The 18056-nt window shown below is 52.2% G+C and overlaps 7 protein-coding genes across 7 annotated transcripts; 2 read left to right on the top strand and 5 right to left on the bottom strand.

Moving 5' to 3' along the window:
- Nucleotides 1-820: 820 nt before the first annotated feature.
- Nucleotides 821-1826, top strand: PV08_11791 (uncharacterized protein; the record flags this gene model as incomplete). The annotated part of the gene is made up of 2 exons (XM_016386099.1): nucleotides 821-1178; nucleotides 1228-1826. 2 exons carry the CDS (start codon nucleotides 821-823, stop codon nucleotides 1824-1826), a joined length of 957 nt encoding a protein of 318 aa, XP_016230231.1.
- A 351-nt stretch (nucleotides 1827-2177) lies between these two features.
- PV08_11790 (uncharacterized protein) lies at nucleotides 2178-3925 on the top strand (the record flags this gene model as incomplete). Its single annotated transcript, XM_016386098.1, has 4 exons — nucleotides 2178-2436; nucleotides 2491-2674; nucleotides 2724-3478; nucleotides 3576-3925. 4 exons carry the CDS (start codon nucleotides 2178-2180, stop codon nucleotides 3923-3925), a joined length of 1548 nt encoding a protein of 515 aa, XP_016230230.1.
- An 889-nt stretch (nucleotides 3926-4814) lies between these two features.
- Nucleotides 4815-6230, bottom strand: PV08_11789 (1,3-beta-glucanosyltransferase gel1; the record flags this gene model as incomplete). The annotated part of the gene is made up of 2 exons (XM_016386097.1): nucleotides 4815-6070; nucleotides 6125-6230. 2 exons carry the CDS (start codon nucleotides 6228-6230, stop codon nucleotides 4815-4817), a joined length of 1362 nt encoding a protein of 453 aa, XP_016230229.1.
- A 1578-nt stretch (nucleotides 6231-7808) lies between these two features.
- PV08_11788 (uncharacterized protein) lies at nucleotides 7809-8567 on the bottom strand (the record flags this gene model as incomplete). Its single annotated transcript, XM_016386096.1, has 1 exon — nucleotides 7809-8567. One exon carries the CDS (start codon nucleotides 8565-8567, stop codon nucleotides 7809-7811), a length of 759 nt encoding a protein of 252 aa, XP_016230228.1.
- A 2022-nt stretch (nucleotides 8568-10589) lies between these two features.
- Nucleotides 10590-11606, bottom strand: PV08_11787 (uncharacterized protein; the record flags this gene model as incomplete). Its single annotated transcript, XM_016386095.1, has 2 exons — nucleotides 10590-10771; nucleotides 10883-11606. 2 exons carry the CDS (start codon nucleotides 11604-11606, stop codon nucleotides 10590-10592), a joined length of 906 nt encoding a protein of 301 aa, XP_016230227.1.
- Nucleotides 11607-13327: 1721 nt separating this feature from the next.
- PV08_11786 (uncharacterized protein) lies at nucleotides 13328-13913 on the bottom strand (the record flags this gene model as incomplete). The annotated part of the gene is made up of 3 exons (XM_016386094.1): nucleotides 13328-13445; nucleotides 13503-13762; nucleotides 13821-13913. The coding sequence occupies 3 exons, from the start codon at nucleotides 13911-13913 to the stop codon at nucleotides 13328-13330; spliced, it is 471 nt and encodes a 156-aa protein (XP_016230226.1).
- A 1886-nt stretch (nucleotides 13914-15799) lies between these two features.
- On the bottom strand, nucleotides 15800-17245 carry PV08_11785 (uncharacterized protein; the record flags this gene model as incomplete). The annotated part of the gene is made up of 2 exons (XM_016386093.1): nucleotides 15800-16931; nucleotides 16998-17245. The coding sequence occupies 2 exons, from the start codon at nucleotides 17243-17245 to the stop codon at nucleotides 15800-15802; spliced, it is 1380 nt and encodes a 459-aa protein (XP_016230225.1).
- Nucleotides 17246-18056: the final 811 nt, after the last annotated feature.

Below are 18056 nucleotides of genomic sequence, written 5' to 3'. Positions count from 1 at the left end.
TGCTGGGCGGCGTGAGGGAGGAGTTCATGTTGGCCATCAAGAGACAATACCAAACTCGCCGAGAGAAGCGCCAAACAACATTTTATTGTCAAGACGACAACGTGTTTGCACCTGTTCGCCTAGTCGTACAGTCTGTGAGCCGGGCAGAATGTTCCATGACAGGAGGACATCTCGATAAAGGCGGCTACGGTCACATAGCAATAACGTCAACGAACCTACTTCTAGACTTCTTCCACGGCCATCGACCACTCATTCAAAGACATGAAATTCCGCCATGGTGAGTCCATCACTAAATAAGTAACAGTACTACCTTCCTGTCCGTAGAGGCCTTTTCCTACCTCATGACCAGCTTGAGGCTTCTATTGTTGACGTGGGGTGAGTGTAAAGCTGCGCCGACGACAATGATCAGAGACTGGACAGGGGTTGACAATTGTTTGAAGACAGAGAGGTCTCTCTTCATAGAGAACTTCCTTGTGCAGCAATGCAGTAGATGCGATCTACAGTCACAACTGGTCTTTCGGTCAGGTACATAATCACATTTCCAATCAACAAGAAACAGGACTTGGCTTAGAGTTTCTCTGTATCGAGTACGGAGTACTGTAAGTGCCAAGATTTACTCTGCACAGTAGCGTCGGAACTAGACTCTGTTAACGCCGTGTCCTGCATGAGGCTGTATCTGGAAGACAGGGGAGGGGGTCTGCTTGTGCGACCAAGACGCCGAGGATGAGTCAAAGCTGGAGTGGCCTCGTGGAAATGAATTCAAACAGATCTCTCTCAGATCAGGGTTTTCTGCTGTACAAATACCAGCCTAGCCGTGAAGATGGTGCAGCTTGCTCAGGTCAAGGACCACAACCGCCGCTTCGCCAACGAGCAACATGGGGGAAACGTGTGTGTATTCGTGGGCGCCACTAGAGGAATCGGCGCAGGCACTCTCACGAGAATGGCGACCATGATACATAAGTCGACATTTTACATCTTGGGACGTTCGGCTAAGCGAGCAGAAGAACAACTCGAGACATTGAGAGCTTCCAATCCAAGCAACAAGTTCATATTCATCGAAGTAGATGTTACCTTGCTCTCCGGAGTCGACGCCGCATGCGAGCAGATCGCCGAAGCTGAGCGGAAGATAGATTATCTGTGTATGAGCGCAGGTCTGGTTCCCTTGAACGGAGCTGAATGTATGTCGCCCCCTAAAGAGTTAAATAGCAATGCTTAACCGTATCAAAGATACAAAGGAAGGCCTCGAAATCGCCTTCGCCCTATCATTCTACTCCAGGATGAGAATGATATCGAACTTGCTGCCGCTCCTTCATCGGTCGCCTCGTCCTCGCATTCTGAGTGTTCTCAATGCTGGCAGGGAAAAGAAGATTGACACCAAAGACCTTGGTCTTGAGCGGAAATGGGCGGTTCGAGCAATGGTCAACCACACGACAACCATGACGACCCTCGCCTTTGATCATCTGGCGCCAGTGAACGAGGACATCGCCTTCCTGCACGCTTTTCCTGGACTGGTACAAACCGAAATCTTCTCCCAGTTGACCGCGCCAGAGTCATCTGGAATCGCGTGGAGAATTGGTTTGGCTGCGGTCCGCGTTCTTACGGCTATTGGCATGAGACTCGTTGGAATAAGTCCCCAAGACAGTGGTGAGAGACATGCTTTCCATCTGACCAGCGATACCTTTGGGCCGGGCGCTCACCGTATCGACGAGACAAGCAAGGAAGTCGTTGCGCCTGGGGTGCTTGAAGAATATCGGAAAGGAGGCTGGCCAGAGAAGGTCTGGGAATACACTCTGGAGGTGTTTGACAAGGTGACGACAGACAAATAGTTTGGTTTCGCGGCATCACGATCTGTTGGGTGCATGTTTCTGTTCAAGAGGAGACGGAGGTGCTTCTCAGGAAAGGGGGAAAACGCCCCCTGGAGAATCCATTGAGAGTCTATGTAGGTCCGTAGGCGGCACGTGGCCAATCGGAGCCGGTGAGGCTACGGTGGTCCATTCCGCATTATCTCTCGCTCGTCGCGCAGACGCAGCGAGACTCCCATCTACATACTCCGTAGATGGGCTGCATATGCTTCCTCCCACCTGTCAAAGAAATCCCCAACATCAAGTGCGCCTTCGCCCTCAATTTCTTTGCTGCAAGTCTCTCTTCTTACTCGCATCTGTCGACCCTCGCCTGTCATGAGTGCCACCAAGGCCCAGTCTCAAAAGATCTTTGAGAAATTAAAGGCGAAGCCTGCGAACAAGGTAGCCTCAACAAATCTCCCCGTCTCCATGCCACTGATCCTAACGTGTCCCCCTCAGATATGTTTTGACTGCGGCCAAAAGAATCCAACGTGGTCATCTGTGCCCTTCGGAGTCTACCTATGCCTCGATTGCTCCTCGAATCACCGAAATCTCGGCGTGCACATTTCCTTTGTCAGGTCAACAAACTTGGACGGTATGTTGCATGCGACGGTGTTCTAGTGTCGGACACGATGTTGACACGTATTAGTATGGCAATGGGGCCAATTACGGACTATGAAAGTCGGAGGCAACGAGTCCGCCACGAAATTCTTCCAATCCAACGGGGGCAGCGCAGCTCTTGCCAGCAAGGATGCCAAAGTCAAATACACTTCCAACGCCGCGAACAAGTACAAAGAAGAGCTGAAGCGTAGAGCAGCAAGAGATGCAGAAGAGTGAGACCAGCCAGTCAACGTGGCCGTTCTCAGGCTGACATCTCTACAGATATCCCAACGAAGTAGTCATCACAGACGAGGCTCTTCCCACTCCTGCTGAAGGATCTGCGACATCCACAGGCGAGCAAGGCGACGACTTCTTTTCCTCCTGGGATAAACCAAGCATCAAGAGGCCTAGTAATCCTCCTTCACGAAGTGGAACTCCACCCGTCGTTTCTCGCACAGCTTCGCCCTTCCTCTCCACGGGCGGCGCGAATGGCTTGGCAGCTCGACCCAAGTCACCATTGAATGGCGCTGGCACTGACTCGGAAACCGCCCTCCCAGCTCCGACCGCCATCCGTACGACATCTTCCTCCGCTATCCGCAAAGGTCCTGCCAGTGTCGGGGCAAAACGGACCAACGTACTTGGGGCCAAAAAGACACAAAAGCTGGGCGCAAAGAAGGTTGTCGGTGAAGAAATCGATTTTGAGGCCGCTGAAAAGGCCGCAAAAGCTGAAGCAGAGAGGATAGAGAAGCTTGGATATGATCCCGAAGCTGAGAATGCGGAGCAATTGGCAAAGAACAAGTCTTCCTCATTCGGCGCGACAGTCAAGGACGCCTCTGCGCCTTCGCCAACCTCACAGTCAGGCCCGGCCGCCCATACACGCAGTCCCAGCGAGATCGAGCGACTGGGAATGGGAATGGGCAGACTCGGCTTCGGACAGATTGGGTCAAAAGGGGGTGCCGCCGGTACTTCCTCTACAGCACCAGCGCCGAAGAAACTTGGCTTTGGCAGTGTCGGTGCGAGCAAAGCACCCGTTGAAGGTACGACTTACACAATCTCTCTCGCCTCCCCTGGTTGTGTCTTTGCACCCGCGCTTTTTTTTTTTTTTTTTTGAACGTTGCTAACAATCTATATTAGACGATTCAGAGCAATACGCACGGCAGAAATTTGGCACTCAGAAAGGCATCTCGTCCGACGAGTTCTTTGGACGCGGCACATTCGACGCCAACGCCCAAGCCGAGGCCAAGACGCGTCTCCAAGGGTTCGAGGGTGCGACGAGTATCTCGTCCAACGCCTACTTTGGCCGTCCCGAGGATGACGTGACTGGGCTCGAGGGCGGCGACTACGGCGATCTCGAAACCGCAGCCAAGGACTTTGTTCGCAAACTTGGCCTCACGGCCGGCGATGACCTTGAGAATCTGATCAACGTGGCCGGTGAAGGTGGGAGGAAATTGAGAGGTGCTGTCGCACGGTACCTGAACAGTTAGATGACCGTTGTCGTTGCCGTTGTCGTTGCTGTTGCCGTGTTGGTTTTATCCCGTATGTTGTAGTCAGTCCCTCCCTGAGGAAGCGGACGGGCTACGGAGAGTTAGCTTGCAAGGTATGCTCAAATCACATTATCTTTCGTTTTTTTTTTTTTTTTGCAGATCGGAGAGCAAGGAGCACAAGGGAAATAATCAGACGAACACGACGAGCGACGAGAATTGTAGGTAACTCCCCTTCGAGGGGCCTCGTCGAGCCCCGTCGGAAGCGATGATCAATCCATAGAGCGCCGACGGAATAGATTGTCTCTTTGTCGCTTGCAACAACAATCGGAACAGAAATTTCTCGAGTCGACGACAAAAACAAAAAACCGGACTCATAAACATGCAATAAATACATGATGCCTGTCATACGTATCCCAGAAAAAGTCCCGAGCGAGGGCACGTTTCGGAATCAGTTACGGTCACCCTCAGGAGGGGATGTCTGTCTAGCAGATGTCTAGTAGGTAGGTACAGTACACCTTACGGAGTCCACGAGCAAGCAATACGCTCGCACACTCCAAAAGAAAAACTAGAAAACGACTGCTACAACAGTCCAGAAACCACATGCGCAGAAACCCCCGTCTTCAATCTGTAATCATGTCTGTTCTCTGATCAATTATTTGACTATCGAAACGCAAGTCTATTGCATAGCTAAGGAAAAGCCCCCCAAATATCATGTTTCGGGCGAAGGTTGATAACGCCGACTGTTTCAATCACTTCCTGCACCTGGTCGAATTTTCTTCCGTTCGGACCAAAAAAGACATGGTATTGTTCATCCGGCCTCGTTTCAAAAAAGGCTCATCTGGGTTTCCATGTAGAACCGAATTTCTTGTACAAAAAGCGCTATGCCAGTCTACAACAGTGCAGCACCGAAGATAGTTGACATGATCACAACAGCACCGCAGACCATGGGAGCGAGAGACCACTCTGGAACCGGCATGGCGATGGCACCGCTGGTCGATGAGCTGGACGAGCCGGACGAGCTGCCACCGGAGGAACCAGTTTGACTAGCTTGTCCGCTGCCAGCAGTAGCTGTTCCGGTAGAAGCACCGCCTGCATTCTGAGACCCAGCACCCGAAAGACCCGGGCCCGTGCCAGCACCCTTGGTCATGTATTGCTTGGCACCTTCAGGAATTGCAGGGAGGGCGTCACTCTTGACGAGCCAGTTGGGGCTGCTATAGGCTGGGCATCCAGAGGCACCACCAGTCGAGTTGTAGCCACCATCGCCCTGCGGGTTAGGGGTCTTTGAGAACTGAGACTGGAGAGCAGTGAAGTCCGGAAGTTCACTGACCGACGAGCCATCGATCTCGACAAGGCCGTAGTTAGAAGGCTCCTGAGAGTATTCGTAGACGAGACCACCAGAGTACACACCGGTCATTTCAGTGCTGTAGAGAGCTTCGACTTCCTGGAACTCACGGGTGTTGGTGTTGCAACCATACTCGGACAGGAAAAGAGGAAGACCGTATCCAGTAAAGTTCTTGACCTTCTGATCCCAGCCAGATATGGTGAAGGAAGACGGGTCGCACCAAGAGTAGTCGTTGAAAGCAAAGAAATCAGATCGCTCATCGTCGGTACCACAGTTCATGTATTCGGCCATTTCCAAACGGTTCTCGCTAACATCGGCGGCAGAGTAACCAACAGGAATTGTTCGGTAGCCTCGGTTGCGGATGTATTGTCTCATGTCTCGAGTGACAGCCTTGACATAGGGAGCAGCAGCAGAGGTCTCAGGATCGTTGATGACTTCGTTCCCGGAGAAGAAAGCCAGGGTGTTGTCGTACTTTTGGAAACTATCGATGGTCGCAAAGATGCTCTGGAGGTACACGGCGTTGTAGGAAGGGTTGGGATCGGCCCGGTTCAAGGAGTACTTGGGGGTGTTGACGTCGAGAACAAGGTAGATGCCAGCATCTGCCAATGCACTCATGCACTCATCGTGGTCGGCTGTGTTGTCGACAGTGTAGACACGAATGGTGTTCAGGCCCAACTTCTTGAATTCCTCGATGTCTCGCTTGCAGCCATCAACGTCGGCGATAGGGTCAGCGACGTCGGAGGAGCCACCGGGCTGGTAATCGACACCACGGATATAGAAGCGATCATTGCCGGCGAAGAAAGCTGACAGCAAGTCAGTATTGTGCTATGTGCGAGACCCAAGGTAAAGCTGCGTACCGTTGCCTTTGACCGTCACAGGGGTGACGCTGCTCTGTCGCTTGACGATCGCTGCTGAAGTTACACCGGCGCCCAGGGCGAGGGCCGCGATAGTAGAAGTACGCATGCTTGAGAGGTAACGGTAATCTTTTGCAAATAGAGATCTCGTGCGAGCTCAGTGTCTCGTGTCAAGAAGCAGATAGTAATGGGGGCCCGTTTGGCTCAGAAGACAAGATTAACCGAGAGATGGGATCCAAGAGAGTGAGGATGCCCAACAGAAGTATATTAAACGATAAGTAGCGTGGGAGGAGCGACACCACAAACAAGAATGGGTGACTGCTCTTTTGATATGGTCGAGTTGAACGAGGGAAAGTCGAGGGCAGGAAAGAAGGCAGGGGGGATGGTGTAGAAAAAAGGGTGTTGGGAGAATCACAGCGCAGAATCTGGAGATGCTGCTCCAAGCCTAAGCACAAGCAACGCGTTTTCTGATGGGCATTTTTTTTGGATCCAGGGTGAGTGAGTGGAGGGGGATGTTTTGGTGAGCCTCCCCTGGGGCCAGGCATAGCGCAGCCACTTCCGCTTGCTGGTCCTATCATCGTCGCATCTATCATGTCTCGAAAGTCTCTCCACAACACTTGGCCATGGGTCTTGGTGATTGGGATAGGTTTCACCCAGATCCCTTTGGCACAGACGATCAACGAGAAAAGAAGCTGGACAGCCTCAGCCAAGGCCGTGCTCGCATGGGATCATGAGAATTCGTATTGTAGATACTCGGACTCATCACGCCGACTACGCCTCTGGCAGGCATCTTCACGAGACAGCCATCCCACGATTGGAGAAGCTTTGTTATCGCAATCGAATCTCGCTCCCGTCAAAAGCAAATCTCCAAGTTGTGCACTGCCACAAAAGTTCGTTTCGCTCAGTCCCGCCATGGCCACTCACCTTGGTGTCAATGCTGTCTATCCAAGTCGGGGTGCAGTAGCACCTCCCTTAGCACTTGTCCACATGAACACCGGTCAATCTCGACTCAGGCTGGGCGAGCTGCATATCACAACTTGTCTCGGTCAAATTCGGTCCACAATTCATAAAGCAATCAAAGAAGACTTCGTCGTAGTATATAACCATCCACACTGACCGCGCAAGCCAGCTGGGCTTTTTCTCTGTCTTCTGTGTATGCTATGACGAGCAATACTCCGGTACCTGGGACGATCTGTGCTTCTGCGCTTGAAAATTCCTACCTGAGCTGTTTGATCGTCCGCCAGCAGCGTTTCATGAGTAATTGAGTATCAAAAAATGGATCGGAGCTACTCGGTACTCACGTTGGGAAACACGAAAAGTAGGTGAAGGCATCTAGTCTCGGGATGATTTCTTGTCATTTTCGAAACTATAGTTATGTCTTTGACACCAGACACTCGCCTCCCAAAGCCTCCCTTCCCCTTACAGATTGCTACCGTCAGATCAATCCTCCAAAAACCCATCAATCACATACATGTATGTTCCAAATTCAAACAAATCCGCAAGCTTCCCGTCTGGTTCGCGGAAAAACAAATGGTTGAAAACGCCTATAGCTATGCCGCTCGCAGATTGTTGTAAAAAGGAGAGAAATGCTGAGCCGTGTCGTCGTTATGTGTACTGAAAAGGAAAAGAACCAATGTCGCAGTTATTGCGAACAAAAGAGGGAGCTGCTGGCAAGTCAAAAATCGACTCATGAAGCCAAAAACCAGCTTGCCACGGCAAGCAATGCCACCACCAAGCTTCCGGTCTTGTGCTGTGAGGAGGCTGCATTCTGAAGACCAGGGCTTCCCGTGGTCGCAGCAGCTCCTGCCGCTCCCGTGGCATCGGCCGCTCCAGTTACAGGCGCATTCACAACTACCACCGATGTCCTTGTTTCGATAGTCCCGTCACCGGCAGTTGCATAATACAGGTGGGTTGAGGTGCTAGGAGTAAAGCGAACCCCTACGGCGGATGAGGTCAACGTGACCAGACCACCCCCGAATGTGCTATAGACAACTCCGCCGTCGGTGGTGGCGACGGCGGAGGCAGAAGCCGGTGCGGACGGCGGCACCGTGATCGTGGTAGCTCCTGGCACTGTAGAAGCTAGGATCTCGGAAGAGAGGACGGACGATATAGATGCAGCTTCGGAGCTCGACGAAGGCGAAGTCGAGGTGGTGGTGGAATTGCTTGCTTGTCTCTTCTTCGCCAAGTGTACCAACTTGCTTGCGATGACCGGGTTCTCGGAATGAACGTGCTCAATGGCAGCTCGATCTTTGCTGAAAACGCCATCCTGGAACTTGGGAGACAGCTGATGTAGTACTGAATGTAGGGCAGCAGGGTCGACAGTATCAAGGAGAGATTGAAACGCATCCCAATTGATTAATGACTTGTCGTCGTCTGACGTATGTGGTGAGGTCCAAGCACCCAGGACCAATGTACTGATAACAAAAGCCTTCCGTAGACCGAACATTGTGCAAGCTAAGCGAATGGCGGTACGTGCTCGACACAGGAGTGAGTGAGTGAGGGTGAGCGAGGATCGAAGAAGCGGAGAGAAGGAGGAAGGGAAGGAGGAGGATGTCGTCGAGGTTTGCGGGTGTCTGAGCGTTGTTGTGTAGTTGTACGTTCGTTAAGAAGACGGAGAGATACAGCTTGTGAGGTGACGGTGTGCGTGCCTTTTCTTCTCAGCCTTCACTGGTGGAGCAACGGGACGGGGAGCTGTAATTTTGGTAGCAACTGACAGGTCGCACTCGTGCGGTCCAATTGATGATGAGGACGAGGATGTTGGTGACAAAGAGGTGTGAGCGGATATGCAAGTAAGGATGTCCACGTACAGTAATTAGGGAGGGTTCAATGCATGCGCATGTGGGAAAGGCGCATCATTCTTCTCGCCCGGTGGGTGTCGGTGGAGGACAGTGAGAGGTTATTGTACGAGTACTCGAGCCCTCTGACTCCGGATTGACTAACACCTTAACAAGGGAAAATCCAGGTGGCGGGCGAGCCGAGTGCTGGTCACCGCATGGAAACAACCAGGTGAAAGCAGCCACCAAGCTGAGGTTCACCGGGCTAAACGCAACTCTAAGCCTACGGAGCCCTAGACTAAGCTTCCCTCTGCCCCCCAAACCAGCCCAGGCCAGCCCAAACAGGTGCCGAACCCTGGTTTAAAGATCCTCCCCGGCCGCACAAGCCTAAGCCCAGCGGGGCCACCCTGGGCTACTTGTAGACAGTGGAGCGTTGGCTTGCCAGCTACGGAATCATCGGCAGCATCATAGGTCACTCGAGTCTTATTGTCCTTTTACGGTTTTACCCAGAGCCTCGTATTGTGTGGACTTCCAGAGCGATTCATGTCTTCATTCGCGATGCCTTGGATTCTATCGGGAGCCCTACTAAAACATCTGGTGGCTAAGTATGCGACGCTTCTCAACCTGATCCTCCCGGGACTACGGAGTATGTCTGCGGCAAAATCGTCTTCGCATCCATTCCATCCCGTATCTTCGCACATACGGGTTTCAAAAACATACGATGGGCTCCTGAGACATCCACCACGCCAAGTACTTTTACAGTGGACAAACGCCTCAAACCGAGCCAATAAAGGCTGGCCCTTCAGGCCTGGCCTGCCATGTTTTGGAACCTCCTGGCCATGATTTTGCGTGATCCCTCCGCCCTCGGTTGGGATGAATCTAACCGTCATTCCTCCTCCTCCTGGCTCCATCATGGTCAGTGGCTGGGGTCAGTGAAACGTGGACCAGACGCGGTGATACACAACCACGATATTTTCCGCCTAGGTGACACCTCTAGGGACGTCCGGAGGACCAGATAACGCCTCCGAGCTACAGTACAACAGTACTGACTACAGAGTTTCTAACTTCCACCATTAGAGCTCGCCGAGCCGTAGGGCTTCGGAACACCCCCCTACACCTCTGCTGAAGTTGGTCTAGGAGATTCAGCTCGACTACGCACTCCGGAGGGACGAAGAGTCCGGTGTGGCTTGAGGACCGATACGTCGAGATTTCTCAGTGCCAGCTGGACTCAGTTGATGATGCTCTCAGTGAAGCCTTGCCTTCTGAGACACCACACTGTGCTGGCCAGTGCAGAATTCTATTTCTGGCACTTTTGAGTGCCTAGGGCCATGCAGGTCGCAGATGTCCATGACTTGTTCTGGTTTCTCCGCCAGCCTTCTCACTGGCGTGCCTTGCATCTCACACTGGCTTCTGCTGTCTCAGTCTCCGCAGCTTTGCAGGCCACGGGTTGTTCACTGCCCAACCAAGACCCCAGCGTACAAAAGCCTCTGTTCCCGCCCTTTGCCGGGAAGTTGCACCGTGGCTTCAGTCTCATGCTGCCCGGAGAGAACGTCCGGCTACCGCGTTACTCAGCGTCCTGTCGTACTCGTAGTGGAGGTGGTGTGACTTTGTCACCGCTAAGTCGGTACTCGTATTCATTGCCCAACGCACGCAGTCGCATCACGGACCACAGCCTCGTCACATCCCACCGTCACTCACCCAGTCACCATAACAAATTTCAAAAGGTCTTTCTCACGGATCTGTTGCTCTTTTGACATCAATTCTGCCATGTCCCATGTCGCACTGATCAATCGACCGCTCAGCCAGTGAATGTTATTGAGCTGTTTGCTCAACCATACGCAGACTGCACCGCAAAGGTCGACATCATCAGTCAGGTCTACAAGTCACGAGTCCTCAATGTCAGCCGTCATCATAACGGACAATCCCAACGGGATATACAAGTGGGTCAAAAGTCAGAGTCAAGTGTAGGTCAAGAATACAAACTCACAAGGCAAAAATTCCTCTGGCGTGTTTCCCTCGGCCATCTTCGTCGCCACGGCCCCCGGGTGCACCACCAGACTGACCAGCCCGTACTGCCCGTACTGCTCATCCAAATACTCGACCAGGCGAATCTGCGCCATCTTGCTCACAGTGTACCCCGTGTTCGCAATTATTCCACGCCGAATACAGCCCGCAAACGACCCGACGGCAATGAACCCCTTTGCACCGTTGGGCGACTCCAGCAGCAACGGCACAAAGTAGTGTGCAGCAAGGTACGTGCCCATCGCATTGACCTCGAACGCCCGTCGTACCCACTCCGGCTTGCCCTGGTCCATCCTGGTCGTGACTGGACCGGCGTAGCCGGCGTTGAGGACGAGCAAGTCGAGCCTCCCGCACCGAGTCCTCACGTACTCTGCCAGCGCCTCGACGGCCGACGCACTCGAGACGTCGCACTCGACCAAGTCGACTTTGACTCGGCTGTTGATGTCGTCCGAAATGTTGCGCGCAACCGTCTCGAGATCGCCCGTCGCGCGAGACGATATCACAATTCGTGACGCGCCGGCTTGGGCGTACGCATACGCTATGTGCTCTCCTATCCCGCGACTGGCGCCCATGATGCACACGGTGAAGGGGTCCGGGAGGACCGCGTCCCTCGGGTTCAGCTCCGGCGGGACAGACTTGTGCTGCTTCACAGTGAAGTTGTTGATTGCCGCCATTCGAGGGTCTGACATTGTTACTTCGTGCGCCGGGGGGGGTACTTGGATCTTGAAATCTGTCTGGAGATCCAAAATCCTACTGTATCTACTTTGGTACTTGGGAGCTTGAGATAACCAGCGGACGGTGTACCTTGTAGATGATGGGTTTACTTTTTTTTTGTCAGGGAATTTCTGTCCAACACCGAGATGTCGATGCCGTAGAGTGTAGATTCTGTATGTAAAGGTAGTCTGTAATTTGTAGTCTGTAGAATGCGGTTGTATGGGTTCCGTGGGATGCGTGCGCCTGCAAAGTTACCTTACCCTGCGGTGCGTTTCAGTGCCGGGGGGCGTGGTGCTGTGTACAATGTGCACCTCCCCTATGTACCGTATGTAATGTCGTTCCAGTGAGGTGAGGCGAGGTGAGGTGTAGAGAGACTCCGTATCATGTATCATTTATATACTGTAACCGGGTTTTAATTAATCTTCATCTGTGGTGTTTTCTTCTTTGCCGATCTTTCCACACGCCCCCGAGGTTTCGACCGAAACGCGGGATAATAGCCACCTACCTAATAAAGGTAGCTAGCAAGCTAGAAGAGACAACACTCCTTTCTGATATACTCTCTGATATTGTTTTTTACCGAATTTTCCTGCAACACAGCACATTGTGTGTTATGTATATCTGGGATAAAACCCCACCTACCTACCTATCTCCCTACCATACTCATTGTACCTGTACCTAGGTAGGTATCATTCAGTGTATAGGCATGGGCACGTACCCAGGTAGATCACCTGCGTAGATAGATACACCTAGGTAGGTAGGTAGGTAGGTAGGTAGGTAGGTTAGAGACACCCATCGTCTCCTTCTCCAGGGTCCCGAGTCCTCGGCAGTTGTAACCATGCGCCGAACAAGTACAAGTCCAAAGAAGAAGAAGAAAACACTGCTGTAGCTTCGCAGCATTGAAATGACATGACGGGTATCGGAAACTCCTAGCATACAACATACTGTGTTATCAACTATCGTGTTATACCTTACATGACAAAGGCACCGAAAGGTGACGGACGACGTTACAGATCTTAAAAAAGATCTGTAGTTGACAACTGCCTGCCCCTGAGAGATAAATAAATAATTTTACCTGGGTACCTAGAATAATATTATCACTACCGTGATTATTAACTCGGAATCGACCACGACCATGATGAATGGGTCGAGAAAAGTCGAAGTTCACCATCGTACGCACCATGCGATCGGACCAAATCCCACGGTACCTCACTCAGGTGGTCCCTCCCATGGGCAGCAGTGACCCGTACTGCCTAAGGTAGTGAGTGTGTCCTGTCAAAAAGCTTAAACCACACCACTCTTCTTAGTCGGCACGATTATGGTCAGGGATTGAATGGATCAAATGATTACTGCGGATAAGCTACGCAAAAGAAAAGAAAAGAAAAGAAAAGAAAAGAAAAACTGGACTACCTCCCTGTCGGACTACTCTGCACCAAGTTGAATGGTGCGAAGTATCCAAATTTTCACAGCTATCCACCACCCATCAATCAGCCTTGACCGCTCGATTCTGAAACACCAAAGTAGAGGTTGCGTCGTACGGATATGCCACCTAAAGCAATTCTATGGCAGCCATGCGCTGGGGTCTCCTCCTCCTCCTCCTCCTCCTCCTCCTCCTCGTCGTCGTCGTCGTTTCATTCTGTTTCTCTGCCCGGTACCGGCCCTCTTCCTCTTTCTTATTTTGGCTTGGCAATCATCTTCGTCATCCTTGATCCTCTCCCTCTCCCTCATCTCCATCAACAGCCTTGGCTTTGCCCTTCCCCTTGTCTCGGTCTTTGTTCTGGTTCTCTTGATCGGCTTCGAGGAGTCGCGGATCGATCCTAGACAAGCTATGTCAGTATTGAGTGCATACACTTCTACGGTCGTCAACTCTTTACGGGATATTCTCATGAGTGTCGTTTGACTGGATATTCGTATCCGTAGAGGCTGGAGACAGTGCTTGTGAGGCTTGACCTGGTCCAGCAGCGACCCGGGAGCCTCCTGCTTCTACAGGAGGTCCCTCGACACGGTCTGAACGTTTCTTTCGATTACGTCTGTTGCTCTGCGTAGTTCCGCCGTGAGGATTGGAACTGCGAATGCATGGTCTTGCTTTTGACTGGCAACGTAGACATGATTGAGGGTCGGCAGCAGGTTCGCACTAACGAAAGAATTAGTCTGGAAGACTGTAAACCAAAGTGGATGTGGTATAGATCGACCTTTGCCTTTGCCCTCTTACAATCAGCACAGGTCTGCCAATCGGGTGGTTTTGAGAGGATGACCTTCAAGTTGCTAGTGTTCTGTTGTGCCATTGTTGGAGGTCTATCTCTCAGTCTGTTGATGATGTTGTGGTGTGCGTCTGGCAGTGGAAATTTACTGGACAAGATGTCGCTGAGATGTCGAGAAAGTAGATGATATCAATAAATCACTGAACGACATGCACTGTGATCAGGCTTTACAAGCCCAAGAATGCGAGTAGAGAGACCTATTGAGCACAAAACAAAGCCAGGTGACGATGATTGAGAAGAAACCTCTTTTGATTTGGGCTGAGTCGTATTTATACTCCATGACCGAAGCCAAGGAGGGCCAGTACGCAATACAAGGAGTGGCCATGGTACATCCCACTACCTCTTTTACAGATGCTCACTTGCTGCGTAGATTCCATGTGTGTAGCAAGGCGTTGGAAGATGCAAGGCAGAGAACTGATGGTCCAGAGTAATGCGCCCTGCAACTTTGCCCGTTTCTGGTTTTGAGCCGCAGGTTGGGCGACTCAGGAACTGTGATGGCTGTGTTTCCCACCCAGAGAGACAAGATGCAAGTGGCCTTTCAATGAGAACAGTGACCATGTTAAGGTGGGATCAGGGCTGACTGCAGGCGATATCAAATGGCCGTCTCTCGATCGAGCCAAACAGTCGAAGTCTGATGATGACTGCATGGGTCGGCAGAGGCGGTGTCGGACCTGGTTGCTTGGTCGTGTGATCGATACTTCATCAAGCCATGCACCCAGCTCGTACACATCATGTCTGGAACACGCCCCGATACACCCTGATGATGCCGGGGCAAAGGATGAGCATCAGGCTATGCAGACTCGTGAGCTCGAGGCTCTCTCCCCCGGGGGCAACATGCTTCTCCATGGACTCCTACCATCCTGGTCTCCGAAATGTGAAGTATAGCTCTCGGAGGCAGTGCAAATATGGTTGCCGCAAGCAGCAATTAGCTCTGCAGTACGGAAGAGCTCGTCAAGACGCTGATTCGACCCCTTCTTGCCAGCCTGGCAAAGCTGCGGCTGAAAGTTGACCATCGGTCGGGCATCTATAGTCAACAAGGAACGGGGCACACTGGCTGATGTTCACCGCAAGAACTGTGACCGTCCATGGATCTTGACAATGTCAGCTAATTGGGGGTTATGTGATGGGTTTCTCATGCAAGAAAGACGTCCATCGGATAATCCCTTGGACACGTCAACATTGACATGCCGGGTTGCCTTGTCACGTTGTCACTTTGCCTGTTCAAGACGGCCACCATTTTGGCCTGTTGCTGAAGTGGCCCTGGTCGTCAAGTCAAGCAGCATGTTACCCAGGCATACCTTAGTGAAGTAGAACTATTTTCTCCGCACCAGACGCACCAAGGATCTTGGGAAGACGGTGTTGTTGACCCGACCTTGATATAAGTGTAGAGAAGCGGTGTCTGTAGAGTGACGGGTGAGGTCCCTGGGATACGGCGCTTAACTAGAGATACTGTACCTATTGTATCTAGGTAGCTTAAGGTAAGGTCGGTGGGGGGGGGTTCACGCTCGCTCGTGCGCTTCTCCTGCAGGCGTATTCGTATTAATCCTCACTAGCACGCGTGGAGTCTGGCTCTCGGAGTGTTGTTTCTGCATGCTGGCCTGCATCCCTAGTTTAGGCTCCTTGTTGGCATTCCATAGGGCAACAAAAGGCCTGAAGTTTAAACGCATCGCCTCTAACAGCCACTTCAATGCTTTCGCGACACCGGTGTTTGTAAGCACCCAAGACGACTTGTAGAAGGAGGGATCTTTGCGAAGCAGGCTTGTCGGAAGGACCGCCAACTTGCGCATGAGCATTTGTTTGATTTTGGAGCTGAGAAAATAAAAGTCTATCGCCTAGCCTGATGATGCCGCCAATGCAGTCCCCTCTATGCCAATGCACCATTAAGTATAGTCGTACACGCAAAGGGCAACTCATATTTTCTTCTTGAGAGAAAGGCCACCGATACTGATTCGTGCGGCGGTGAAGAAACCCACGCCGACAATGCAGGTGCATCCTCCAAAGAGCATCATGTACAAGAACTTGCCGTGGTCCCTGCTAATCAGAGCACCGGCGATGGGACTTCCAGTCAGAGCACCGATCGATCCAGCGGCGAAGACGGTGCCCGTTCGGACTCCAATCTCTCTGATTGGCGATATCTGAGCAATCAGAGCGGGCGTAAGACCGATGGCCGCACCTGAACTGAAGCCGAACATCAATGCGAAGACGATCTGCGCGGCATTGCTCGTGCCTGGGATCCAAAGGCCCAATAAGAATATGATTGTGAGGGTGCAAAAGACAATCATGACGTTGAACCGGCCAACCTTGTCGCCGATGATGCCTGGGATCGTACGACCGAATATGGAACCTGCGTTGAGGATCGACACAAGGTAATCGGCAAGTTGTTGAGACATTCCCCGAGCGTGGGCGACGGTCGTGATAAAGGTCATGACGCAGAACATGCCCCAGTAGAAGAAGAACACGGCGAACGTCGTCCACACCATTGGAAGTTCCCTGAGAGGACGGACGAAAGCGTTGATGTCGAATTTGCGACCCGATGGAGGGATCCGCGAGCGGAGGGTCAAGATGGCGACGATGCTGTTAAAAAGAATCAGGAACGCGCAGGTACGCATGGCCCAGCCGAAGCCAGTCTCCCGGATCATGCGCGACACGACGATCGGGAAGATGACACCTCCCAGCGAAGACCCAGCCGCCATGAGTCCAATGGCCATGCCTCGTTTCTTGAAGAACCACGTCGAGACACAACCCATGGCCGGGTTGAAGAGGAAGCTGGCACCAATGGCCGAGCACACGCCTTGACTTAGCATGAACTGGTAGTATTCTTTCGCGAGAGAGGTCATCATCAGGCCGAAGACGTGAAGGAAGCTGCCGATCACGAGAAGGTATCGAGGGCCGTAGTTGTCGAAGATGTAACCAGCCACGGGGCCAGCGGCGAGCATGAAGAACGTCTCGACAGCAGGAATCCATGCGACGGTACTGGCCGAATATTGCGATAGAGGGTGTTCCAGATAGTACGACGTGAACACTCCGACACAGTTGATCCATCTGGGGAAGAGTTCTGTCAGTCTTCGGCCACGGCGCCAGGTCTGCATGTCGAGGGCGGGTACCTACCCCCAGGAATTGAACAAACAGCAAAAGCCACCCAGGACAGTCAGCCAGGCTTCAGTCCCACCATCAGGGAAAGACGAGGGGTCGGCCCATGGGTTGTACGGTGCTTTCGGTTGATCGACGGGAACGGCCTCTTGCTCAGGCGCTGATTCTTCTGTGCTGCCGTCTGGAGTCTCGACACCAGACTTTTCTTGCAAGCTAGGCTCCAGGCCCTGCTCGACAGAGACTTCCTTTTCTCGCTCCTGTGACATGTTTGTTGGAGGCTCAACTCGTAAACAAGGCCGGGTTGTTCGACGTTGTACGAGTACGAGGGTTCTGTCGACACCCAGGAAAGCGGTTATCTTGGTCGTCCTTCGATGGGGATTTTTCGTCAACCGGTAATTCCACGATCACTGGAAGAGAACAAAGGACGAAATGAAATGTTTATTAGATGGAAAGGGTTATATCACCCTGGGCTTGAAATATCGAACGACGCAAAGGTCGGGGCTATAACATCCCGAGTGTTGGGTGTTAACACCGCAACTCGGCTTTATCTAGACGCGAGGCCACGCCTGGCCAGATACAGTAACCCTTACGGCGTGATAAACTCAGCTGGAGTTGGTGGGAGCGTATTATACACATCTCCAGTGGTCCCATTGCTACCCCTTTGGACCCGCTGCCCCCTAGATGTTTGTACTGTGCAAGTACTGCGTACGGTTGTCTGCACAGTATGTCTCCCCGTCAGTTATGCCTCTACGGAGTCTGTCGAAACTGCCTGTTCCAAGTCTGGACTCTCGTGTCCACAATCCACCGTACTGTATACCTGACGGATAATAAGTCAGTCAGGGCGATCGACGGAGAATTGGACGAAGGTTTCCCACCAGATAAGCACGGCATTTGAAAAGCTCCACCAGCACTCTCGCTTCGGTTTTGAGGGCTGCTTGATTTCTACGGATTTTGATTTGTCATTCGTACTTTTTTTTCCACCTTGATTCCCATGCCTCGAAGCACGAAGTGGTCCAAGAAGTACTCGTGACTTCGGCTGACATTATGTCTGCTGCCGGGTGTAAACAACTACGGCCG

Source organism: Exophiala spinifera (assembly GCF_000836115.1).
Source record: "Exophiala spinifera strain CBS 89968 unplaced genomic scaffold supercont1.10, whole genome shotgun sequence".
NCBI lineage: Eukaryota > Fungi > Ascomycota > Eurotiomycetes > Chaetothyriales > Herpotrichiellaceae > Exophiala > Exophiala spinifera.
Note: the sequence above shows the minus strand (reverse complement) of the source record. Positions and strands in the feature narration are given on the sequence as shown.